At 33.5% G+C, this 27845-nt stretch overlaps 3 protein-coding genes and 1 long non-coding RNA gene across 4 annotated transcripts; all 4 read right to left on the reverse strand.

The window, feature by feature from the left end:
* Window positions 1-1445: 1445 nt before the first annotated feature.
* LOC25489951 (uncharacterized) lies at window positions 1446-2791 on the reverse strand. The gene is made up of 2 exons (XM_024779051.2): window positions 2708-2791; window positions 1446-2626 (listed from the first exon to the last, which is right to left on the reverse strand). Exons 1-2 carry the CDS (start codon window positions 2765-2767, stop codon window positions 2087-2089), a joined length of 600 nt encoding a protein of 199 aa, XP_024634819.2. The 5' UTR covers window positions 2768-2791; the 3' UTR covers window positions 1446-2086.
* Window positions 2792-7609: 4818 nt separating this feature from the next.
* On the reverse strand, window positions 7610-10924 carry LOC112419838 (uncharacterized). Its single transcript, XR_003009897.2, has 4 exons — window positions 10769-10924; window positions 8547-8665; window positions 7912-8007; window positions 7610-7808 (listed from the first exon to the last, which is right to left on the reverse strand). It is a non-coding gene; the product is annotated as an uncharacterized lncRNA (long non-coding RNA).
* Window positions 10925-15907: 4983 nt separating this feature from the next.
* LOC25489952 (uncharacterized) lies at window positions 15908-16879 on the reverse strand. Its single transcript, XM_013606315.3, has 2 exons — window positions 16386-16879; window positions 15908-16301 (listed from the first exon to the last, which is right to left on the reverse strand). Exons 1-2 carry the CDS (start codon window positions 16629-16631, stop codon window positions 16023-16025), a joined length of 525 nt encoding a protein of 174 aa, XP_013461769.1. The 5' UTR covers window positions 16632-16879; the 3' UTR covers window positions 15908-16022.
* A 1873-nt stretch (window positions 16880-18752) lies between these two features.
* LOC25489953 (zinc finger protein ZAT10) lies at window positions 18753-19955 on the reverse strand. Its single transcript, XM_013606316.2, has one exon. The coding sequence runs from the start codon at window positions 19638-19640 to the stop codon at window positions 18930-18932; it is 711 nt and encodes a 236-aa protein (XP_013461770.1). The 5' UTR covers window positions 19641-19955; the 3' UTR covers window positions 18753-18929.
* Window positions 19956-27845: the final 7890 nt, after the last annotated feature.

Here is a 27845-nt window from a genome sequence, read left to right on the forward strand (position 1 = left end):
CCTTTACTATTTTGCAATGTTGCGGGTGAGCCAAAAATTTCCTTGAACTAGAACTCAAATCCAGCGGGTTTGAAATTTGAAAGGTGTTATGAGGAGCTTTTGAGTTATATCCTCAAACGTGAATGTGATCCTCCTAGATCGAAGAAGTACTTCAGTAAGTGTCATTGAGTCGTCTCTGAATTTTCCGAACTAGAATTTAATGTTTGATATGTTGTTTTTTTATCTTGCAAAGGCACTAAAAATGAAGAGAGGCAGGTTGGCTATACTACTTGCCAAGGCGAAAAACAAAGGAAAATGTTCATGCTTCACTGAAAGATTTGAAGAACATAAATCTGATTCTCCACCTGTCCCCCAGGAAAAGAAGAGCAAAAAGGACATTGTTATTGGTACCTGGCGAGATATTTTTGCTGTTGAAAAATTTTCCTTTTTATATGAAATATGATTTTGGTTACACACCAATAAATTTTCCTTTTCCTAGCGCATAAAACTATATCATATCCTTTTAATTCGTGTTAATATATTACAAAAGACTTATTTTTGTTTTAGATTGTTTCTAGACAGATTTTACAATTAATTAGTTTATTAATAACAAAAACTCAATCAATTAATTTATCAGAAAACAACTAACGATTAATATCAGGTAATTAACCCTGGCATGAAATGAGTTAATTGATTATTGCAAGCCAGTTAATCGATTCTTATGGCAGAAAAGATGACAGAATATAGGCGAAATGTACAAATTGAGGGTTTTAGTTTTGGTTGCTTAACCTTGCATCGAACTAGGAAAAAGACAAAATTATGGGCCGTTACATTTTACTCCTCTTAAAACAATTTCGTCCTAGAAATTCAATTGAAGATCATTGGACGAATAAACAGCAGAATTTCAATTTGAATTTGAATTTGGCACAAATGGAAATACCACGGACATTACTAATTCAAGTTCAAGCGCAAAGATAACGACTTGGAGTGTACAAGGACCCCAATTGGAAACCAAAATAAGTAAATAACGACAAAACAAAACAGAACAGAACAAAGCAGAACACCAAAACAGTAGGAACTAGAGCCCTACTCTAAGTCTGGTTCTTGGACTCACAACCAATATCTGTGGTGCAGTACGTCCTGTCCCATGGTCCCCGGTGCTTCTTGCTGTTGCTGCTTAGCTTGTTGCTCGTGTGGTGGAACCTGATTCTAGTTTGAAATTTTAGTTTTGTATTTTTGTGAATGTTGGATAAAATACAATAATAAAAAGTGAAGAATGGTGGAAATAGACAGAAATGATAACCAAACAAATTCCCAATCCAAGGAAGATGTTTAATTTGGTAGAGGATCGCCACAAGAAACGTGGTTTCTTGATAAGATCAATGCATGGTTCAATCCAGAACCAAAAAGAAGCAAAGCTTCACAACACACAAAGTGTATTTTTTTATCAAAATTCTACCTGTCCCTTCATTATTTTCGCCCCCTTTATATAGGAAATAGGCTTGGATGCTGAAATGCTTACAATCATAACATAATTAGTGTTATAACTCCTAGGTGGCTAGTTATTACAAAAGAGGTTACAATTTAATTGGATCTTTAAAGTTGGTGGCTGATCAATGCATGAGAAGGTTACATATTCATTTGCACATTGATTTGTGAATGCTTATTATGGCTAGACGTTACATTTCCACAAACACCACCTTTAATTCTTCAGCTAACATACTTTAACCACGTCTTCTACTTACAGCTCATTCTGCACCATTAAATATTCTGAATTTGCTCTTGACTCAAACAGATGAAATGTAGAGAATTTTGTAAGCTTTCCAACGAGTTAAAGATCACCTCAAACGGACATCCAGAGCTCCAGATATAGCCAAAACAAGACAGACATATCATGACCTACGAAAATAAGACTTTGAACCCAAAATTAATTTGGTTCTTTTATTCCACAATGACTTTATTATTCTTTTCAAGAGAGAGAATATTAGGATCACATCAATACAGAGCCTTGATTGACACCAATACCCTGTTCAATTTCACCAGAGTTAACAATAGGCATCCCATGCAATTTAGATAAATGTTCAGTTGACACAGATCAACCTCGCATTCACTTAGAATCGTTGAATGTACTCTGCCGTATTACACCCAAGTGATTTAGACCAATGTTCAGATCTGGAATTCTCCTTATGTGTAAATCATGATGATGAAGTTGTGGTCTGAGAGATGATAATGAACCAGTTATTGTCCCGGAAAAATGGCTGTAGTTACCACCACTGCTTCCATATGTCGATGGGAAATGTATATGCTGTTGTTGCTGCTTATTAAGGCCTTGCATGTGAATGGTGGATCTTTCAGTTTCTTGACTAATAGCAATAGAACTGGATGTTGGTAATTGATTTGATTGCACGACTCGAACATCATGTTCCTGAGGTTTTTTAGCACTGATGTCCATAGTTGAATAGGTTGGCTCACTCTTTACTTGGATAGCTGAAGAAGCATTATGAGAATGGTCTGCAGCTGCATTCCAGCTTCTCTGATGCAGTTGTGCTAATGCATCGGGATCATTAAATTTTGTTCCACTGGAAGTAACAGTAGAAATCCTTACAGGGGGCTGCTGTCCACCAGAAGAACCTGTGTTGGTTTTTGTCTACAAGAAAAAGGACGGTTCTTAGCATAACGTTGAAACCTATCTCTAACCACCTTAAGAAAAAACATCTATTCTACCTACCTGTTGTTGCACTTTTGCTAATGCTATCCTAAGCATCTGATCCCCCACAATCCCTTTCATAAGCCGTACAAAATGTTCTTTGGGCATTTCATCTCTCTATAACGAATGACAACAAAATTGACAAAACCAAAAACTTAGTAATATGAACAAGCCTTGCACAACAAACTTTAGTAGTTTAGCACGGAAGAGATGGAAAAAGGACATGATAGTGAAACTGGATTGAGAAACCCACCTTCAATTTATTAAATAAAGTTTGAAGTTGCATGGCCCTGTCCTTGGGAAGTTGGCGAATCAAGATAGGAAGCAACAAGCCAAATGGTACCTGTTTACTACGATTGACTTGGCTACTCGGTTGTTCATTGATTGTGGCTTGTTGATTACTCATCTGCTGCAGCTTTGCATGCTGAGAGATTCACAGTTGGGATTATTTGTTTTGATTGCCTCATGGTTAAAGACAGGATCTTGAACTGTATTTGTTTGAGTATGTTGGTGGTAAACAGTTACAGTCTGGCCTTGGAGACGTTCATCTTGAATCATAGCATTATTGTCTGAATGTAATTAAGAATTTGTCAACCAAACAGAAAAATAACATGAATCAACAGTCAATATAGCATTCCTGTATTCAGATATTCTGATCTATAATAATAATAATAATAATAATAATCTATTAAAGCTGACTCCAAATCTTGTTGATGACACCTCAGCTTTCTATTTACCATATACTTTCAATTGTGCCTGCAAATTTTCCAAGTTGATTACATTTTCTACTGTTAGCTGAACAACAACAGTCAGTGAACTTTTGCACATTGTATAATATAATTCATAACTCCTACAATTCCAAAACTCCCATCAAAGGCTCGTTCTTTTCCAATTCCTCCATTAAATCCTTGAAACTCTCATTTAATTCCCCTACATTTCAACCTCCTTATTCTGACTTCTCCTTATCCTCCCTTTTTTTTGGTGAAATAGTGTGCATTCTGCAGTTTTTTTTATAAATGTAGTCTACTGTTACGTAATAGACAGGAACAGGAGATAGTATGTAGAATGCTATATTTTAGAGAAAGAGACAGATTGCGTTAAGATATTGTCACGTAAGTACGGTTCTGATGCTAAAAAGCTGCAGCAGTATTTGATATGCCAGGCTTTTGGAACAAGAAAAAAGGATAAGATATTAGAGACACCTTATAATCTAAACTTAATTAATGGGAAACCTTATAATAGTTGTTAGGTAAACAAAATGGCTTATTACCTGTTTTAACTAACTTTGATAACAATGATAGTAACAATCTAACATATATAAACTAGCTCTTAAGTAATGAATAATCAGATACATAAGTACATATTCTTGTTTTTAAACAGTGAATGAAAACTAGAAGAAATATGTGATAAACAAAAGTGCTGAGATTTAAAGGGGGTGTTAGAAAGAGAACTAACTAAAAAGGAAAAGATGACAAGAATCTTAACAAGAGGGTTAATAGTCAGCAAAAGTACAAGAAATCAACCATGCAGATTTTGTTTGAAGAAGCAATAGTGGTGATTGGTAAATTGATATTGAAATTTGATATAGGGATTCATTATTTTAAGCTGGAGGAATGATATGTGAAACTTAGTTGTTGAGTGCAGTGTTGTCAATATCTCACGTTTCATGCAACAATCTTGAAAGAAACAGATTCAAACGCAATCGATACAGATTCAATAGCCCTTTTCTTTTAATAGCAAATGTTGGTAATCAATTGTTAGCAATACTACTGGGAGGGAGTTAAACACACAACCCCTTATCTGTCAAAAAGAATGAATCTAATGAACAATGTACAAATATGATAGCAAGAGCTCAAATATAACGTAAATCAGTGAATACCTGCATCTGAATCAGGAAGCTGAGAATTTGAAGCATTTCCGCCTGTGTCTCTATTCAATGGATCTTGGAACATTTCCACATCCTGTGGTCTGAGAGATGATAATGAACCAGTGATTGTCCCCAAAAAAGGGTTAAAGTTGCAACCACTGATTTCATATGGCAATGGGAAATGAATATGTTGTTGTTGCTGATTATAAAAGCCTTGTGTGCAAACTGGGGTGTTTTCAGTTTCTTGACTAATGGTGTTAGAACTGGATGGTAGTAATTGAGTTGGTTCCACTACTCGAACATCATGTTCCTGAGATTTTTTAGCACTGATGTCCATAGTTGAATAGCTTGGCTCACTCTTCACTTGGATAGCTGAAGAAGCATTATGAGAATGGTCTGCAGCAGCATTCGTACTTCTCTGATGTAGTTGTGCTAATGCATCAGGACCATTAAATTTTGTTCCACTGGAAGTAACAGTTGGCATCCTTACAGGGGGCTGCTGTCCAGAAGAACCTGTATTGGTTTTTGTAAGAAAAAGGATGGTTCTTAGCATAACGTTGAAATCTATCTTTAACCACCTTAAGAAAACACATTGTAAGATAAAGTAAACTATCTATTCTACCTACCTGTTGTTGCACTTTTGCTAATGCTATCCTAAGCATCGGATCCCCCACAATCCCTTTCATAAGCCGTACAAAATGTTCTTTCGGTATTTCATCTCTCTATAACGAATGACAACAAAATTGACAAAACCAAAAACTTAGTGATATGAACAAGCCTTGCACAACAAACTTTAGTAGTTAAGCACGGAAGAGAGGGAAAAAGGACATGATGGTGAAACTGGTTTGAGAAACCCACCTTCAATTTATTAAATAAAGTTTGAAGTTGCATGGCCTTGTCCTTGGGAAGTTGGAGAATTAGAAGCATCTCCGACTATTTCTTGATTCAATGGAGCTTGGAACATTTCCACATCCTCCCCTGAAAGCACAGTTTCATCCTGCAGACAACAAAACACAGTGATGGTACAAGTTAAGCCCCGATTCAAAATCAACAGATGTTTTTTGAGAAGTATACAGTATAGAGGAGAAAACCTCATCATCATTGAGAAGAATAACAATAGATGGGTCCATAAAGGAAAACTCAAGAAATTGGAAGTTAACACAAATCTGAATTGAATATTTGATTGAATGATTTACACATTGGCTCTGTTTATATAGAGTAGATAAAAACAGTTAGGCCTCTAACAAACTCCTAACTAACTTTGATAACAATGATAGCAAAAATCTAATAGATTTTAACTAGCTTAAGAATACTCTATGCAGCACCGACACATGTAATTGCGTTCAAATGATTCATTTATTTTCTCAACTTATGACCGGTGTCTATATGTCAATGCCGTCAGTGTGCAGTGCTTCATATTAGCTCACAGAGTCACAACCCAAAGACCTCGCCCCGAGCCACCGCCCCATCCTCTAAAAAATAATTGTTGGCATCTAATAACGTGACAAATGTTAGTATAATTCAAGGTGAAATATATATATAAAAAAAAATAAAAAAAAAAGTCATATTTGGTGGTGTAAAATATAAGCAAAAGTTAACTATTTTCACCTTATTTAACGTTGTTATTACTTATTCTTAATATACCATTTTTCGGTAGAATTCCTAAAATACATTTAATGGAGCCAAGTTCTCGTACAAAATAAAAAGAAAAGAAAAGGTAATCTAGCAAATGCTTATAACAAAAGATAATTTTACTCATTTATATCTAACTGTATATGTTATTTTAGGATATAATAATTTCGAGTAGAATTAATTCTGCAACCTCTAAAATCATTTTGATTCTCTAAAATTGAAACCAAACATATGCGTAGTAACATAAAGGTTTAATTGCACTTTTGGACCCTTATCTTTTCAAAAGTTGCGGTTATGGCCCCCTAACTAATTTAAATACAAAACAGCCCCCTATGTTTTGATTCTTTGGTAGTTTTGGACCCCCAGTCCATTAGTGAGGTGCCACGTGTATTATTTAGGGGGCCACGTGGCACCTCACAAATGGACTGGGGGTCCAAAACTGCCAAAAAATCAAAACATAGAGGGCTGTTTTGTATTTAAATTAATTATGGGACCATAACCGCAACTTTTGGAAAGATAGGGGTCCAAAAGTGCAATTAAGCCTAACATAAAATAAAAGATATGAGAGGGAGAAATATAAGAGAAACGCGCTAATTCTTGTGAATACAACATTCCCGAATGCTTTGCGAATGACATGTCCCAAGATTTTCGATTTCTCTCCCCCATGGAATTGTACCTTCCCCAAAACAATCTAGTACTATTTCTTCAACTTTCACGGCCACTCCACTTCACCGGTGATGAATCATGATCAACGATTCTCGTCCGCCGTCTTCGACTTCCACGACCTTCCCCAAAGCAAAGCGCAAATGACTTCACCAGTGATGAATCCATGACTGTGGTTGTCACTAGCTGTTTTTGTCATCACATCGTCAATGTTCATTTGCTTTCGTTCGTCTGTGGTGTCATTCCTTAATCGATTTTATGTGCAAGTTGGATAATTTTCTATTGAAAATTGAATTGATTTCATGTGCATTGATTTGTGGTTGTTCATTGGCTACTTTGATACTACTGTGAAAAGATTTGGGTATTTTTCTCGTTCTGATGTATGAGGAATCGTTACTTTTATACTGTCAATGCCATTTTATGTTAATGTTGGTGCATGAAATTGTTCTGTTGTATGAGATATAAGAGAAGTTAAGCACTAAATATTGTGCTGTGAGTTTAGAAATTATCATAGGCAAGATCAAGTAAGTATAAGGGCATTTCGGGATAAAGTTCTCGCTACATATAGCAGTCCTCGAAATAAAAAGTTATAAAATAACTCATGAAAGGATGTAAGAGATATAGAGTATAAAATGATATGAGTAAAAAGAATTTTTACAAAACTCGTATAGTAAGACTTGACTTATTATCACTAAAAAAATCCAACAAAATCATTTAAAATCATATTTGGAGAACAATCTATCAAAATTTAACCATTATTGTACAATATAAGGTTAAAAGAATTTAAAACAGAAAAATAAACAATTAACCTAACTCTAACAAACAAAAAACCAAGGAAAACTACTTCCTAATTACATCCATCCCTATACTTTCATCTGTGGTAGACCTTCAGAGTTCTAGTGTTCGCATCGTTAATGTTATCTCTCGAACAGTTGCTGCTGAACCTAGGTTGCCTCTTCTCTAGAAGAAAAAAGGATTATTCTTAGCATAACCTTGAAATCAATTTTCAACGACCTTACGAAAAATCATCTACAACACTGCAGAAACCATCTAATCTACGTACCTGTTGGTGCACTTCTGTTAATGTTGATATAAGCATCTGCTTCCCCACAATGCCTTTCATAAGCCGTACAAATTGATGTTTGGACACTTCATCTCTCTAGAACAAATGACATCAAAATTGACAAGACAAAAAACTTAGTAACATGAAGCTTCCATTTGTGAGTGTTATATAAGAGAATTTTCTTATTTTTCATTGAATTTATGTTATTTTGTTATGACTTTTATCGCATCAGGAAAATGAAGTCATGGAATAAAAAATATATTTGTTGTTTTATCCAGATTAAAAATAGTTAATAAAAAATTATGTGTTTTTTAAATATTAAGATATTTCACATCGATTTCAATTATTGCAGAAGTGAAATATGTAGATTTCACTTCGGGGATATCAAATATGCCGTTGGGAAATACATGTCCAGATTCGGAAAAAATGTGGTTCCACTTCAGTTGGATCGAAAACCGATGTGGCAAACGTGGTATCACATCGGCTACAAACCCGATGTGAAATGTTATTGACATACAACCTCACCTTTAGTCACATCGGCTGGGACCCGATGTGAAAAGTTGATTTCCACTGATGTGAAATGTCATTTCTGTAGTAGTGATGACATGATAGTGAAACTGATTTGAGAAACACACCTTCAATTTGTCAAATAAAGTTTGAAGTTCAATCGCTTTGTCTTGGTCCATAGAAACGCCGTGTTATCTCCGTTGCTCTTTTAAACCAACTGCACTTCAGATGTTTTCTGTACGCTACGCTGTATTTAGTAACATTAAATAAGCAGCTGAACTTAAATGGTGCCATTAGCCTTAAGCATATGTATTAGGTTATAGGCATCGATTCATTTCATGATTATTTGTACTACTAAAACATTTAGAACCACATGACCAATAGAATTCAAATCATGTCATAGAAAACACGAGGGGATCTATAAATCATATTAGGATGGTAAATAAGGCTGCTTTATGACCAAGCCTTTGTTTTAGCCCAGTAAAGGCCATGGACCCATGGCTTAAACAATTGCAAGAACATCAAGCCAAAAATAGAAAAACATCGTAGGGTGGTGAATATAAAGCCCCTAACCAACCCCTCACATTCAAAGACATATTACCCCTGCAATGTATTAAATCACTACTCCACAACAACACCAAACAAAAATCACATCAGGAGTATAATTTAAACTGCCGGACCACACAAATAAGGATGTACTATATTCGAAACTTCATAAGTGGGAAGGAATAGATTGTTCAATGCCTATCAATCTAGGGCTATAAATAAGGAATAGTAGTATAAAGCCAAAACTAGAAAAACATATATTAAAGCCTTTTCTCACTAGGTATTTAAATTTTTTAATTCTCCAGATTTGGACGATTATGTTAGCTGGAAGTTGCTATAAATTCATTGTGCCGAATATGATGTCATACTAATCAAATGTAAAAAGGATATCATACGTAATTTGGTTGTTCATATTTGTGAGACACAACACAAGCCTTGCCTTAATATATTAGTAAATGGCATTGGATTTCTTATTACTTGATCTTTTAGACACTTGATGCGTACTTGGTGTCTTGGTTAGCATATCGGGTTTGTAGTACCGTATACTTTTAGCAGTGTGTTTGAAGGGCGTGTCATGTGTAGAGACGAATAGTTAATATAGACACAACAAATAAAATTTAGTTTTTCTTCAAAAAAAAATAAAATAAATAGTTTGATTGTTTACATGGGATACCACTTGTGTACCATTAAGGTACCAATAGTATATACCATTGGCCAATTAGAGTGTGTCACCTATCAATGTTACTTTATAGATGCTTTATTTGATATATTTTTTTAAAGGGTGTGCCACATGGTACATTCTAATTGGGCAATGGTATACACAAGTGCTATCCGTTCACAAGCTGACTGGAAATTATTTTGGATTGAGACCCTAGCTAGCTAGCAAGCTCTATGACTTCATTTGCCACTTTGTTTCTTGTGCACTTCTGTAAACAACCTGGAATTTCAGGATTTTATTTTCATGTGTTTTACAAATGGAGGTCAAGATAGCATTGATGAGATGCTCCACAAAACAATCCTTCATACACCAATGTTGATGTCACCAACTTCCTGATGATGTAAGTTATTTGAATTGAAGGATGAGATATTATGGTTATTGTTTGTGTTGATATATACTCCGGTCTCAAATATAAGCACAAAGTCAAACAAAGTTTATATATCTCGTTAAAAATTTAAATAAGATAGATCAACTTTATTTGACTTTTATTGTTTATATTTGAGAACGAAGGTAGGTATATTTGATTTCAGTTTGTATTTGTATTTGTATAGAATTAAGAATTGGTAAAGGCTGGGGTGGTGAATACAAAGCCCATACCCTACCCCTGACATCAAAAGATCATAATCGATTGCTCGATAAATTTTTTCTTTTGTAGATTGACGAAATGACAATTGTCGTTGAAAACTCATACACGCAAGTGTAAAAATTGGGGTTCAAACTTCGACATTTTTATCAATTGAGTTGGGACTTGTGGACTCTATTTCCATGTTTCTAACTCACAATGGATCCCACGGATTAATCTATAAACCATCACATTACTATTATAATTACTATTATTATTTTAAACAAATTGAATGAGAAGTTTGGTGCATGAGGACCGCTAATCACATAAGTGGACGGAATAAATAGACAAAATTGAAAGACAATAAACATACAACGGAAACATAGATTGATATGAAATTGAGAAACCAGAAATTATTCAACGAAAGAGAAGCTATAAAAAACATATAGGAAGATAAGAACGAAAATAGAATTGCTAGATCACGTAAGAAAGGCGAAAGAGGGTTGAATAGGTCGAAAATATACCAGAAAGATGCTATTTGCAAGAAACTGCGTGGTGCAATCTTTGACGGCGAAGAAAAATGCCAGAGAACACGTATGAGAGGAAGTCTGAGAGTGATATGAGAAGCGAAATTATATGTCCGAGATTTTTTTTTTTTTTTTAATAAGTTATATGACCGAGTTAAGATCCTCTTTATTTATGGATGTCTTCATTTCATCCATTCAAAGAAATAAAGACATTTTTATTCTTTTTAAATATGAGCAAATGTGAGCATAGCTCCGTTGGTAGGACAATGCATTATTATATGCAGAGGCCGGGTTCAAATCCGGATACCCTACTTATTCACCTTATAAGGTGAATACTAACCACTAAGCTACCTGACCAAAAAAAATATATATATATATATGTATGAGCAAATGGTCAGATTGTGCACCTCGCTGTCACATAGGTCCTTGACTCAAAATTAAATACAAAGAAGTCCCTGACTGTGCACTTACGTTAGCATTTTCTGACGTTAAATAATTATGTTAAGTGTGTCACAGGAACTGGAGTGAGAGTAAAAAATGGTCACTTTAGTCTCTGAATCAAAAATCAATATGTTCAACTTGAATCTCAAATCCCTATATGTTATCCCTAAATTCCTTAAATTGAAAATCTCAAATCCCTAATTTATTATTTTATTTGACAATATTAATATAACTTTTTTTTTAAAATATAGTGTTCTTTTATTTAAAATTAAAAAAATAGAGATTTTTTTTTTGGTAAGGAAAAAAAATAGAGATTAATAATATCAACGTTATTTTTTTTTGTTACACAATTGGTTGTTTAATTGTGAACAAATTTTTACCGTTAAGCATAATAAAAAATACTTGCAACTTTCAATATATCTGAAGAAAAAAAAAAGTCTACAATGTTTAGAAAAAGGCCACTTTTTTTTTTTTACAAGAGAAAAAAATCACATATTAGTGTATCTTTTTTTTTAGGAATTTAGGGATAACATTTAGGGATTTGAGATTCAAGTTATGAATATTAATTTTTGGTTCAGGGACTAAAGTGACCATTTCCTACTTTCACTTTAGTCCATGTGACACACTTAACATAATTATTTAACGTTATAGACTGAAGTGATAACGGAAGTGCAGAGTCAATGACTTCTTTAATCTTGAGTCACGGACCTATGTGACAGAGAGGTGCAAAGTCAGGGATTAAAGTGACCATTTGCTCTTTTAAATATATAGACTTTCATTTATAATTCTTTTTACTTCTAGAAAAATTAGTGTTAAATAAATTTTTGATCCTATAGTCAGTTTTGTTTTTATTCTTCATATAAAAAATTGACATATTTTAGTTCTTGTTAAATTAAAACTTGATTAATTATGCTTCAACTTTTAATTTTTTAAATGATTTTCTCAAGACTTGTTTAATCATTATAAAAAGTTTTTCCGTAAAAAATTAGTTCAAAGTTTGATTTTTATATCAAACTTTTCTTTAGTTTTATCTTGAAATTTTGACATATAAAAAAACACATATTTAATTCATTACATGTTTAAAAATTCTATTTTTTTATAAAAGAGTTTTTATAATATTTTTAACATGTCTGTACAAAATCATTCAAAAATTTAAATGTTTAATTATAATTAAACAAATTTTAATTTAACAGAGATTAAAACTACGTGCTAGAAACTTTTAGAGACTAAAATTTGTCATTTTTTTATGAGGACTAAAAATGAAATTTGTTATATTTATTGGGACTAAAACTTATTTAACCCTAAAAATATAAGTCCTTTAAACATTTCGTTCATTTTAAACATATTAACTTCTAGGGACCAATACGAAAGTGCAGAGACTAATATAAGAAAATTCTGAAAGTAACTGGGGCTAATGATATTTTCAAGTTAAAAATAATGAATAAAATGATAATTAAAAAACTGGAATATTTTTTGTCTTTTAATGTGCCATGTGGCATGGAAAGATTGGTCCATGTGGCTCACCGTTAGTTTTTTTTAACTTGGACTTAACAAAAGGACCAAAGCCAAAAAAAATTACAAACTGCAGGGACCAATGCAAAATATATATATATATATATATATATATATATATTGCAGGGAGGAATGTCAAAATCTGATGAAAGTGCAAGGACCAATGCAATGTTTAAGTCAATTAAATTATGCTTAATTGATCTGCATGTCCCTTAACTTATTTCTTTTATTCAATTTGGTCTCATAAGTCTTAACTTTCTCAAACACGTCCTTTATCTTTTGTTCAATTTGGTCCAATTTTGATAATTTTAATCCCCTAAAAAAAAAAAGACTGTTGGATTACGGAGGTCTATTAGATTTTATAGTGTATCACCAACATCTAATTTATTTACTTTCTTCTTCATCTTCATTCATCTATCAAATCACACTCTTCCAAATTCAAATCTCCAGATTCAATTTCAAAATTGAAATCACACTCTTCCAGCATCTTCATAAAATAAAATAAAAAAATCCAGATTCAATTTCAAATCACACTCTTCCAATTCCAATCTCTAGATTTATCATGAATTCTCATTTCCGCAATCCCAAACTGTTCCCCAATCCAATCCAAATGGCACTACCAAAAAAAAAAACCTTTCCCATAGCCAAAGAACACCACAACACAGCAAAACCAAAGAACCAACAAGGCAAGATCCCAAACAAAACACCCCTGGAACATAAGCACACCCCAAAAGGAGAAACACAAAAACCAAACATTATACTAGCCGCCCCCTTCAAATCAAACCCAAAATCATCAAATTAAATCACTAAATCTCATTTCCATCACATTTCATATCAACTAATTTAGATAACAAAGTATTACACTACCCTTCAACAAAAAACAAAACTCAGAAGCTTCAGTATGACACAACTCTACCACACCATTCTCAACATCAAAACATGAATTGTTGCATAATCAATAAACTCAAATTCCAGCCTTTTTTAAATAAATAAAGCCATAAAGGACGACGACCCAGTGTCACCGAAGAAGGAGGCATGTTGTTTGTCGTGGGATACTAGAAGAAAGATGAGGTATGGTGGTTGAGATCCAAGTGGAAGAAGGATGTTGGTGGTTGTGTGTGAGTTGGTCGGAGAAGAAGGATGTAGTGGTGGTGGTGAAAACGACGTTGGTGATTGCTAAGGACGGTGGGATCGGAGAGCCATGGTGGTGTTGAAACGACGTGGTGGTGGAGAGGAGATTTGGTGAGGCCAGATCTAGTTGTATGGGATCGGAGATAGATACAGTGGGATGCCACGTCGATGGCCATAGGCCGACGAGTGGGACGACAGTGGTCAGTGAACTCGGGTGAGAGAGATTTACAGAGGAGGGAGAGTTTGTGAGAGCTGCCCAAAAAACATGAGAGGTGTTTGATTTTTGTGTTTGATTTTTTGAACCTATGACACGTTGTTGTTTATTGTTTTGAAAAATAATGGATTTTTCTTCTTTTGATTTTGGGATGGTTATGGTGGAGTGATTGGAGGGTGTTGATGATGATAGATGAAGATGACAATGATGGTGGTGTAGTGATGAAATAGTAGGTTTAAATTTTTTCGTCCTGAGTTTTATTGATGAATATTAATGAAGGATGAATGTAGATGAAGATGATGGAAGAAGAAGAAAGTAAATAAATTAGGTGTGGGTGATACACTATAAAATCTAATAGACCTCCATAATCCAACGGTCTCTTTTTTTAGGGGATTAAAATTATCAAAATTGGACCAAATTGAACAAAAGAAATAAGTTAAGGAACGTGTTTGAAAAAGTTAAAACTTATGAGACCAAATTGAATAAAAGAAATAAATTAAGGGACTGACAAATCAATTAAACCATTAAATTATATTAACCAAGACATCTTTACACTCTTCGCAAAAGGAGTCGCAAAGAAAAGCAGAGAAGAACAAGTAACAATTACATTAAATAGAGTCTAAAAAGCCAAAGAGGAAGCCAAGAAAAATTGCATTACTAGACACCTTCCAATCATAAAAGGGGATTGGGCTACACATGGTAGTTAAACTAAAAGTCGGTGTGTTTTACCTTCAACTATCATCACTATGTTTGAATCTTAATTTTGTTAAGAATATTATCCAGACGATCCTCCTTTTGTTGGAAAATTTAACCATTTATTTTTCTCTAAATTATCCAAACAGTAGAAAATCAAATCAAATTAAAAACGGCGTGTAAATATTTTGAAAAGCCTCCTAAAACACCAAATTGAATAGGCTTAATTACACTTTTGGTCCTACCATTTTGACCAACTCACGAAAATGGTCATACCTCTTTTAAATCGAACAAAATCGTCTTTAAACTATATGTTTTTTTGCAGTTTTAGTCCTATCTCCCTATTTCTAACTCCAGAAACGCACAGAAATGACAGTTTTAGTCCAACCACCTATGCTCAACCATGAAATAAACAAAGAATAAAACATGTGGGTGCAATGAATCTACTTTATTCAGCACACTAACCTAATTTCCGAGACATTTTACATACCTGAAACATGTTTTAGAAATTAGGGATAATCTATGATGTTACTCAACTCAAAAAGAAGGCAGCCACCAACTTGACATGGAAAGGAAGGACTTGTTGTGAAGGATCTACTTCAAAATCAACTTCCAAAGTGCCAGTTTACAATTTCAATCATCTTAGAAGGAGTGGGAGGACATGTTACTTTGGACCACAACCAAAGGAATGTGCACCAGGAACTGTTGAATCAAATCCTATTGAAGTTGGAGTAGAAGATAATGGGGAACTCACTCAGGAGAACTAGCTGACTAGTATATTCCATATTATGATGTAATGATTGTAGACAATGCCTTATTTTGATGTAATGGCTTTAGACAATGCCTTATTTTGATGCAATGGCTTCAGACAATGGCCTAAATGCCTCTATTTTGTATGTAATGGCTTATGACAGTGCCTTATTTTGATGCATATATCTATTTGGTATTTTCTCTATAACAGTTACTTTTATTTTAGATGATTAAGGTGTTTTTACTTTTTGTTGTATTTGTTACGGCTTATACATAGTCATAGATGAATAGCAGTTGCATTCATGGCTTAAGCAATGACAAAATAACACAATGAACACAATGAAACTTTTTCATTCAATTAACCATAGAGGTACATTAAAGTTCTTACACATGAGTACTTAAACATAAAGATACTTAAACATCAAGATACTAAAACATCAAATTACAAACAAACTAAGATAACTTCTTAACAACCTAAACAAAGACAACCAACTTAACCCAAACAACCACCTAAATTTTTTCAAACCATACAAAGAAAACCCAGCTAATGATCGTGATCAATGACATCCATTTAACCTTCTTATTCTCATCCTCATATTTTGTCTTCCATTTCGCAATTTCATTCGACTCGAATGCCTTCATGACTTCATCAATGTTTTCACATTTGTTGCAAACTTGATTTTTCCTTCCATCCATTGACCTATCTATTGCAGGTGTAACTTTGATCATTGATGTAACACCAGGTATAATATCATCGTCCCAGATGTACAAATTGCAGGTACACATAGTCTGTTGAATAAATCCAGTACAAAATTAATCAAAAAATAGGACAACAATACATTAATGAAACAAGTAATCTGTTCATAAACTCACCTTGTTGTTCCAGTTACGACACCTCCAAAACATCCGACCTTGATTCGCGTCAGTGATGGCAATGTAAGCCTTCATTGGTAAAGTGCAGTCACAAGCTGGTAGCATAACTGACAACGAATCAACCTCATTTTCCAATATACGACAGTGACTGCGACGACAACCTTGACTGTGACTTGCTCCATTTCTTGAGATTGAATACGACTGTGACCCTCTACTTCCTGAATACCCACCTCTGCTACTTGACATTTCTGGTCGATGAAAACTGAAGAACAAGGTCGAGTAGCAAGAACAGAATGAAGAAGACAAGGAAGGGCGATTGAAGGTAGATTCACGGTAGAAAAGGAACGACGATTGAAGGAAAGGATGAAGATGGATGGAATGATTGAAAAGAAAAGGGTGATTGAGAAGAAGATTGAGAAGAAAAGGAACGATTGAGAAGAAAAGGGGGAAATGAGAAACCCTAGAATTTTCCCCCCTAATTCTTCAATTATATTTATTTTCAATTAATAAAAATTATTTTTTTAATTTTTATTAAGTAAATATGTTTTTTGTTTTTTAAAAATTGATTTTAAATGACATGGCTGCCACATGAGCAAAATTGAACAGTCAACAGGTGACACGTATGCAAAAATCAGACACAGACAAGAAAGTGGGATCAAGGACCTTTTTAAAAAACAAAAAATTTTGCAGGGATTGATTTCAATTTTTTTTTACCAGGGACCAAAACTCAAATTCGCTATATTTGCAGGGACCAAAACCATATTTTAGCCTAATATATATAAGGTCTGGGGTTCAAACCCCGACCATCACAAAAAAAAAAAAGCATCATATTCACGTCTCCTTTTGTTGCAAAAATAATAATATCGATTGGAAAAAATAATAACACATTAATGTCAATTAAAGAGAAAAACATTTCCTAAAAAAACAAAAAGAGAAAAACATTCTATTAATCAAAAAAGGGAAAAATTAAAATAGCATCATTCTATTGTGAATGATGTCAAATGGACCTCTTTAAGCTTTGTTTGGGAGTTTGGAGGGGAAGAGAGGGGAGGGTTTTGGAGGTTGGAAATATATAGAAAAATGGACAAAAAATTCACATTTTTTTGAAAGAACGGTTTTTTAGAGAATGATAAACTAATACTTATGATTAATATACTTTTAATTTTAAGAATATTATTCCTTCAAAAATTTTAAGAATATTATAACAACATAGATTGAATTTGAAAAATTCATATAAACCCTCCATAACCCTCAAAACCCTCCCTCAACACAATTTTTGAGTTCCCCAAATGAGATGGATTTTTTATTATGAATAAAAAACTAACCTCCAAAGTCTTCTCCTTTCAATGTCTTCTATTTCTTCCATTTGTTCATTCCTTTTTTCCAAAATCTTCCCCTCCCCTCCAAACTCTCAAACAAAGGCTTAGGGGCTTTACCCTAGACGCGTAAGGCAGATAGAGTTCATCATCATATTTTAAAGCTTGAAATTAGCACGGTTCATTCAATTTAACGCGAATCCAACCCCACGATCAGTGTTTGACATTTACCAACTAAAACACGCATTTTCCTTTTCTTACCATTTTTATTTAATGTCACATACGGCGTGCAATTGCGATTTGGCAATTTCTCTAAATAAACAATACCACTAAGAATTGAACTCTTAGAGTTGGAAACAAGTTAGTAACAGTAGTAGAATACACGGAATCAAACCAAAATTTACAATACACTCCACGTGCATGGTAGTAAATAATAGTAAGAAATTTTCAATTGTTATCCCCAACATCACAAGACTATTTAAGGAAGTTTCCCATTCATTTTAGTTCTTTCACATAAGGAATGAATCCAAAATTTCGGCCTTAAAAATCCCTTGCCTTAATTAGAACTATTCAATGACGCGTCACAAGACTAGCCAAATACACACAATGTGAATGAATGATGCTATAAAAAAAACATTTCAGGATGAGTAAATACCACGTGTGTCTTTATCATCCCAGCTTGTACAAAAAAGCCAAATCCAATTCATCGTTCTTATCCTCACATCAAACACGACACATCCTCTGTGTTTCACCCATGTCATCCACTCAGACCCCAATCCTTTAACTACTTCTCTCAATCTTAATCATTAAGACACTAAATATAAACTTTAATTATTTTCATAAATGAGGAAATGCCACTACTATAGTAGTAGTTTCCATTGTCACAACAGTAATAACCGTCACGCACGCGGTTTTAACTGAATTAATACGTTTTTTTTATGAGACTTAATTAATAAGTTATTACTGCACCGATCACGCGTATATTCTAAATTATCATACACATAGCATCAATCATATCATATACGAACAAATTCGATAAATTTCCACCAAATTAAATAAAAATAAATCAATTGAATTGAATTTTCACTGTCTACATTTTAAAGCCAGTCCCAATTTGTATGTACAGAACAAATTGATCCAAAATAATTGAAAGAAAAAAGAAAATAACTATGCCCTAAGCGATAATAATTATTACTAATAATAACAATAAAATTGGATCTATTATTGATCAGTAATGAGAAGGAATTTCAAGCTTGAAAAGACAGGGCTTCTTTGCAGCAGGTAAAGGACTAGAAACCTCGTCATCCACGAAAAACTTCTTTGAAAAGTCCGGAAAAGCCGGTAGGTTAAGATCAAAATCACGGTGGTGACTGTGAGACGATCCAACTCCTTCAGAGGCGGCAGTTACAGCGCTACTTCCGGCACCGGCACCAACGCTGCCTTCGTAGTGACAACGCTTGTGTCCTCCCAAAGCCTGTCCAGTAGGAAAGGATTTGTGACAGATGGAACACTCATGAGTCTTGTTCTTACCGTTGGATGCAGAGCTGGTAGTCACGGCAGATGAAGTGGTGGTGGTCTGATCTTCAACGGTGGTTGCGGACATAACAGCTTTCCGGTGACTGGCTTTGTGTCCACCTAGGGCTTGATAAGATGAAAAAGCTTTGTTGCAGACTGAGCATTTGTGACTGAGTTTAACGGTGGTTAGCGGCGCCGGCACCGGCACCGATTCAGTCTTGTTGTCGTTGTTGTTTCCGCTGCGAGCAAGCATGATGAGACAAAGAGCGAGATACTCTTCTTCAGTGCATGAAGATTGATCCATACGAGAACGCTTTGAACGTTTACCTTTCGTCCACGGTGTTTCAAGATAACTCAGATTTGGTTCCTCAAAGGGTGTGAAAGGAGTAGCGGTGGTTGGTGAGTTAAGTGCTTCCATAGCCATAGATGATGAAAAAAGAACACTCAAGAAGACTTAGTTAGCGTTACGCAAGTGAAAGTAGAAGCAAAAGGAGATTTTGAGAGAGAAGTGATTATTTTTTTGATGGAGTGTGATAGTGAAGAATGGTTGTGGTGTGGTGGGTTTATATACAATGAGAGGAGATGAGAATTGGAGAGGAAGTTACTTGACAGGTGCCGAGAAAGTAGGCGCAATGGTGCACTTGAAATATAAAATTACTTAATTAAGAAGATTATTACATGTGGAGAAGATTGGAGCACGTGTTTTACTCGTGTGTGTGTTATAATAGGAGTAGTTTTCTTTGTTGGCCAGTAGCAGTGGACCTTAAGTTCAGTCAAATAAAGTGTTGTTGTACCTTATCATTAAAAAAAGTGTTGTTGTACCAACTAAGTTTTTTTTTAAAACGAGTAAGATATTTTTTATTTGACTAAAAAGAAGTTGAGATTAGATAGTAGAAGAGTGTACAAATGAGGGAAAGTAAGGTAGACTGACTCCACGTTCAAAAGTCAAAATAGGTGAAAAGTACAATAAGGATTTTTCTTTGTTTATGTTAATTGTTTTTTTTTTTAACTTGAACATGATTAGGGAAGTTGGTCCGAAACAGTGTTTGTCAACAGCAGCCGGTAGGGCAGTATGTGTGAACTAGCCACCAACGACTTTTCTTAGTCAATGTCATTGTAGCCGACTTTTAATGTATACGTTGTACTAAAATGCAATTGCAATGTATACATACTATGTTTCCATTTGGCAACTTGGAAAGTGAGTGAGTGAGTGATCATTCATGCATTGTTCATTTGGGGGCATTCATTATACAATATGTATCGCAAATTGCAATTAAGATTAATAAGAAAAATGTTTAAAATTGAAAACAATTTGGGGGCATCACCATATGGACCTGTAATGATTTTTGGGGTGATAGAGATGAAACCGGCGAGATTACATGAGTGATTTTTCTTGTAACAAACAAGCATCAGCAACAGCAGGTGGGTGGGTTTGTTATGATGTATAGTGTATATATGATCTTCTCTAATTGATTAATAGCTACTACGTACCTAATTAACTAGTTTCTAGCTACCTTAAAAACTTAGATTCATACTGAACTCACACTTGTTGTAAGGGAAATTAAACTACAAAGTTCAGAGTGGTTTTTTATTTTGAAATTTTTAACAATAAAAAACAATTTTAGTTTTATTTTTGAGTTTTAAAAATTTTGAGAAATCAAAACGAGTTCTAACATAAAAAATATATATTTAGAGCACTCTAAATAAGACTTAGATGAAAGATACATTGTTCAAGAAACATGAATCCTATCTCGTGCCTCCTAAGTGCCCCTTTTTATAGAGTGCCCCTTTTTATAGTCCAGGATTTCTTGACTTAATGGGCATTTCTTTGCTCACCAGGCCCATTAATTTGTGATTCAAAACCTCTCATTGGTTGTGTGGTTTGAGCACGACCACGCGTGATCTAGACTGCAACTTGTCCGTACAGAGCGCATGAAGTCGGAATATGCAATATAAATTTATAAAGTCGCTAAAAACAAAAGGAATGAATATGCGAACAAACTAATATCATACATGTTAATAGCATAAAACAATAAAGTACATATGTCTACAAACATGACCATATTTTAGTCTCTGAAATACTCATTGATTTGATTTGCACTTGATAAAAACTAATATTCCAATCAAAATCAAATCAACACTGCACTAACACTGAAAATCAAATCACACTATACAAAAACGAGAAATTAAAACAAACAAATTCGTGTTAAAATGACAGAAAGTCAGAAACACAAAAGACACTAAAGAAGATTGACAATATGCGAAAATAATAATTTAAAGATCTAAAACAAATTTTGAAATATGATTTTTTTTTATCTACGGTTTTTTTCTTCGTAAAAACTTAAGACAGATGATTTTTTACTGGGATTTAATACTAAAATTTTAGCAGTCATAACCATGATGTCACACATATGCCTCATGGCATTATAGGTTTCCACGTAGGAAAAGTAGTCTATCTATATGTCGGATTGAAGAAAATAAGAATTATTAAGATCGCAAAAGAAGATTTGTCAAAAAAAAAAAAAGATCGCAAAAGAAGAGAAAATAAAATCGTATTAATACAATATTTGAAGGACTAAAATTGGTTTAACTTTTTTTATTTTTTCAGATTTTCCAATATAGTGCTACTGTTTTTTTTAGAAGTAAACTTAATGCATTTAATTCAAAATCAAAGAGTACATCATAAAAAATATAGGACTAGTGTGGGATAAAGATGCTCTAACAATACTATAACAACTTTATTTGATTACCTTCTAATGAACGACACTGCAAAATCGGAATTATCAGTCAAAAAAACTACAACAACTGGAATGAGGTGACCAAATTCATTGGTGGGACCAATTGGTGAAGTGAGGACTTCAGCTAAGGTCTTACAATATCTTTCAAACAAGACATTATGCCATACATTTGATATTGCCACACTAAGAGATTCTAGTAATTAAAGCAATAGATTTAGCTTCTAAAACACTGACAGCGGATAGTAAGTAACGAAATTTACTATATATAATAGCTGTCTGAAAAAATCTCTAAAGCACGTACCATATCCCACGATTGTTTTGTTGTTAAACAAAGCCACATCTACGTTGCATTTTATTCTACCCATATGTGGTTTCACCCATGAAGTGGAATGTTGCCAATTGAACCTCTGAATTTTTGCACGTCGCATACAACTCCACTCTAGTAGTGTGTCTTTTGCTCTAGAAAGGATGAAAATGGAGGAAATATCCATGGCTTCCCAAAGTTTTGAGTTGCGGCTCTTCCATAAACTTCAAAGAAGCATCGCAGCTAGATGTTAAGTTGTTGGGAAGATAACCTCTCAAACAGATCAAACAACAACTTAGTAACCGTCTATATTGTATCTTGTTTCGTCCATACCTTATGTCTTGTAGGGATGACGTTTAGTAATATTTGCCGATTTAAAAAAAAAAAAAAAACTTAGTAAAATCATTCGCCAGAAGGAGAAGCTCACGGATCAGATTTTCTAAGCCTATCGTGTCCCAAAAATTTGCAGCTTTGGAACAAAATGCATGTGTGTTTCCGCTAATGGTGTTACTGCTATGTTTTTTTTTGAAGGAGTGTTACTGCTATGTTCATTGTTGTTATTATTTTTTTTCTTTTATTACAATATGACCAAAGTCTAGGAAGAAAAAATGATTACAAATTAATCAAACACATAATAGTAACTCCACTGCAGTCAGCTAACAAATGAGCATCAACTAGGGCTTGAATAGTTCAAGACGTTTGAGCTAAGATATAAGGAGTTTGAGGTGTTTTGTTCAAATTCAAACAAATGAATAAATATTAATCTAATTTAATAATTAACATTCGTCATTTTAAACAAAAGGGAAAAAAAAAGTGAGCCTCTACTCGCTCATCGTAAATTAAAGAAAAATCTTTGCAACAACATATGGTTGCCAATTCCTATTGAAGTTTGTTTCTCTAAAAATATGTTTCACAGGCATGTCTTAATCCATACGAAAAAGATAAAAATATTTGAAAAGTATTATAATCATTTTCGTTTTAATCCTCTTAACACTTACTTTTTTATTGATAAAATATTTATAAACATCACACGTTAAAAATTTATCTCACGTTCTTCATTTCTCAAAATATTTTCACACGTACATTCATTGTAGTTTAGTTAAACACAGTTCCAAGAAAATTAACAGCCTCAGGCTATAGAAGTTTCTGGATGGAGAAGGTACATTGTGCAAGTGAACAAGTCAATTTCTTTGTTTGAACGATAATTTTGATTTTTTGGTTTTGACTTGCAAACAATTGGAAATTTAACCGATGGATAAGGTTAGGAAACAAATACGAAGTTAATATTCTTTTGAATTCTTTAAGTCATGAGAGTCTAGAAACTGGTAATGCTATTTGGATCTTAGAGCCTAACCTGCAGGCAAAGCTTGTCAAAGAAAAACCAGGCAAAACATATTATTTGACACGTGCACATGTCGAACCATTTTTCTGTAATGTTTGTATTGACCCTACTAATTGTGATGAACTGATGATCCATTTGAACCGTTAGTATTTGTTGGATCCATTAAAACTAATTGAAATTTTTTATTTTTAGCAAAATTCTTTTTGTAATAGTTTAAATGATTAAAAGTGTCATACAAGTGGGTATCTTTTAATTTTCCTTTTCTATTAGTTTTTTTTATAAATAAACTAATTTGTGGTAGTTAAATATATATGTATTATTTGGATAGTTACTTACACATTATACTAAATTATTCAAATAAAAAATATTTTTTGGATAGCCAAAGGTAGAGCAAAGCTTCGCCCCTAGGCATAAGTCTCCATTGCATTGTCTTCGTGAACTTAGCTCAGTTGATAAGGACAATATATAATATATGTAAGGTTCGGGATTCGAACTCCGACACTAAAAAAAAAAGTCTCCATTGCATTAAAAATTAGTTAGATAATTTGGTGTATAAAAACAACAATTGTATCATATTGATACTATCCTCGTTGCATCAAGATATATATTAGAACTATCAAATTACTGTTGCATCAAATGTCAATTACAAAAGATTGAGATTTTTGCATGTACATTTACCAATCCAATCCGTTGACTCCTTTGGACATTATAATCTTATTTTCTTAGAATATTTTACATATTCAAAGTTATTGAAACAACTTATTTTCATGGACGCAATCGTTTAATCGATGATTTCTCAATCTATTGAATGATAAGAAAGTTTTAAGTTTGGATACAAAAGGTGATTATCAAAACATCAATTTCATGTCTAGAACTTATGTTTTGATAGAGGATTATTCTAAACCTAGATTCAAAAGTATTTCTCAATCACAATTAAATCAAACATAAGCATTAAAGTGCAAGAATAACATCAATATCAAATCAAATGCTAGAACCATATATTTATAGATCAACAAATTACATGTTTAGCTAAGATCAAGTAACTCTAATCCCAACAAAGGAGATTTAGCTACTCATTGTCATGGAAGCTTTGCAAGAGTGAATTGAAAGAGGAAGATTCATTACAACTTTGTGATCTCTCAACAAATGAGGAAGAATCCACCTTCAAACACTCTCACTCTATGAAGAACATGCCATATCTCTCTCTCTCTCTCTCTCTCTCTCTCTCTCTCTCTCTCTCTCTCTCTCTCTCTCTCTCTCTCTCTCTCTCTCTCTCTCTCTCTAAAAGTATTACAAGTGAAAAATATGAGAATAATAAGATATCTCAATGAAGTGATCAAGTGGGCTATTTATAGAATTCATGTTCTGCATCAACTCGCCTCGCGAGTAACTTCATTCGCAATGGCGAGTTGAGGTTACTTCACCACTGGGTTTGAGCCACGTCATCTTTGAGGAATTTAGGTCGCCCTAACTCGCCTTGTGAGTAAATGCACTCGCCATTGCGAGTTGCTCGCCTTCCATTCGCCTTTGGGAGTTGAGGGCGTGTGAAAAACTGATGCTCTCTGGAACTTGTTCGCCTTTGACTCACCTTTCTTGTTCGCCATTGCGAGTGTTCTCTCCTTAAGCTCGCCGTTGCGAGTTGGTGGCGTGTGATCTCTGTTGCTCTCTGGAATTGCTCGCCTTTGGACTTGCCATTGTGAGTTGGTGGCGAGTAAATTGACCTTCCTGCCTCTGCTCGCTTTTGCTGCTCGCCATTGTGAGTTGGAGGCGAGTGACTTCATTTTTCTGCCTCTTTGTACTTTTCTCTATTTTTCCATCTTTGTTTGGTGTCTTGAGTTCAAATCCTGCACAAATGGGCATAGTAAGATATCTAAAGCGTAAAAGGGTAATAATCACTTATCTCTCGGCTTTTCCCTCAATAACTTGCAAAACAAGTAACAAAAGTGCTTTGAATACTCATTTAAATTACAACTTTCTAGCACTTATCAATATCATACAATAATTGAGAATTTTCTTCGACTGAGTATGAAAGTTTGCGGTAATTATAAAGATGACATTGACATTCTTGGAAGGTAGCAACATTTCTACTAATTTTTTTGGTCATTATTTTAACCTCACGACCATTGCATAACCCTTCTACTTGATTTGTATTCCTCAACAGCATGACTGGTGCTCCATATTCAATTTAATCTTCTGATAGAGTTTAAAAATTATGATGTGAGTATTTGTAAATCGTCGTTCATTTCAGTTTTATCAACCAAGTTAGAACTGAGGCATCCCATTTCTTCAACTAATGCTTTGGTTGAGTTCAAACACTAGCAGACCCAATTGAACCACTTGAACGGAAACAATTTAATCCACATCAGACCACACAAGCCACCTGATGTAACTCGCTTGTTAGCGTGTTTGGACCACACAGGTCGAGCGATTATAATCATAATCGGATAGGTGAATTATGCCCAAACCTACTAAATGGAAGTCACCATTTCCCTCGATCTAGAACCCACCTCATAAAATATGTGTATCTTACTTAAACAACGAATCAAATTAATAGATCAATCTTTTCATGAGCCTATTTTAAACAGACTCGACATCAACTGCCATAAATCCTAAAATTTAAAAAAATATAGAAAAATTTAAAATAACATTTAAATATTTGGGATTAAAACAAAACTATTGATACACAATAGACAAAAAAAAAATTAAAATAAACAGGAGCAGCCATTAAGTATCAATGTCACAACATGTTAGTTGTCGCATAAGGGATATTGCAATTGCGTGAGAAAAAACAAAACAAAATATATTTTTGAGTTACTTTAAAAAAGGAACAACTTAATATAACATTAAAAACATTAGTACTAACTTTTAAAGTTAGCTTGACCCGGTTTTTTAGATATAGAAGCCGCTTTAAACCTAAAGTTAGGATCAAGAACTTTTGAAATAAAATTAAAGTTGTTTTTTAGGTTAAAATGTGTTTGATATAGTCTTTAGTAATTAGAGTGAATTATACGGTTGATGTATAAAAGTGAGGTATAAAATAGAAAATTAATAGTTGTAAACAAGAATTGAAGAGTTGATCATATGAAAAAGCTACGAAAAAGTTGTCTAAAATAACTCTCAATCTCTTTGGAAAATTGTTGTTCACACATATGAGAAGCTGAAAACACTTGTAAAAGATGTAAATGCCTCCGCGGCAGTTAACTGCCGAGGAATTAAAAACACGGATGCAGTTAACTCTCGAGGAAAATTTCGACAGTTAACTTTCGAGGAAAACTTCGGCAGTTAACTGCCGAGAAAACCTGAAATTACCATTTTTAATATTTATTGATTTTGATTGTTTAAATCATTATTTTGCTACATTTCAAACAACCACGGTATTATACTTATGCATATATACCTTAATAAGAATAACATTTAAATCTTGACCAAAAAAAAATAAAGAGCATTTAAATCCTGTAAAAAAACATTTCAATGAGTGTAAAAATTAAACATTTGAATATTATTTTGCACATTATTTAAATAAAAAATAAAAGTCGTTGTAATTCTTATGTGTAATGTCCCTAGTAACTATCAACTAAGCTACGCTTACGGGACAACTACTTGACAAAATAGAAAGTATTCCCTTCGTCCCATATTATAAACAAAAAAAAACACATTTATTAAGAAAACTAAAACATATTAGTTTGTAACATAGTTTTTTGTGTTATCTTTGAAATAAATTTTATAGAAGATGTAAAAACAATTTTCACTGGTAGTTGATTATAGAGAAAATGAAAAAGATAGCAAATTGAATGCACTTTGCATTTAATTTTCCTTTGGAAAAGATAATTTTTTGAAAAAACATAGTAATTAAATATGATAAAAGTTGATATTTTTTGCTTATAATTTGGGACAAAGAAAATTGATTTTTTTTGCTTATAATTTGGGACGGAGGAAGTATAATTTATGCGTATAATTTATAATTTTTTCACAAGGTTTATTTTTTATTTAGTTACTGATGATATGCAAATTTCTCCAAAAGCAAATGATCAATTTTTTTTATAATTTTCAATAAAATTGAGTAATGACGTAGCAAATGACCGTTTATTTCTTAAAAATTGTTACTTTTTGAAGGAGATTTTTATTAAGGATTCTTAGAAAATATTATTAAAATCCACATTAAATATTAATAAAACACTAATTAATACGAGATTAATTTCAAATCAACATTAGTTAGCAAAGCAAAAGTGGTCAACGTCTTTAAAG

The sequence above is a fragment of the Medicago truncatula genome, chromosome 3, assembly GCF_003473485.1.
Source record: "Medicago truncatula cultivar Jemalong A17 chromosome 3, MtrunA17r5.0-ANR, whole genome shotgun sequence".
Lineage (NCBI taxonomy): Eukaryota > Viridiplantae > Streptophyta > Magnoliopsida > Fabales > Fabaceae > Medicago > Medicago truncatula.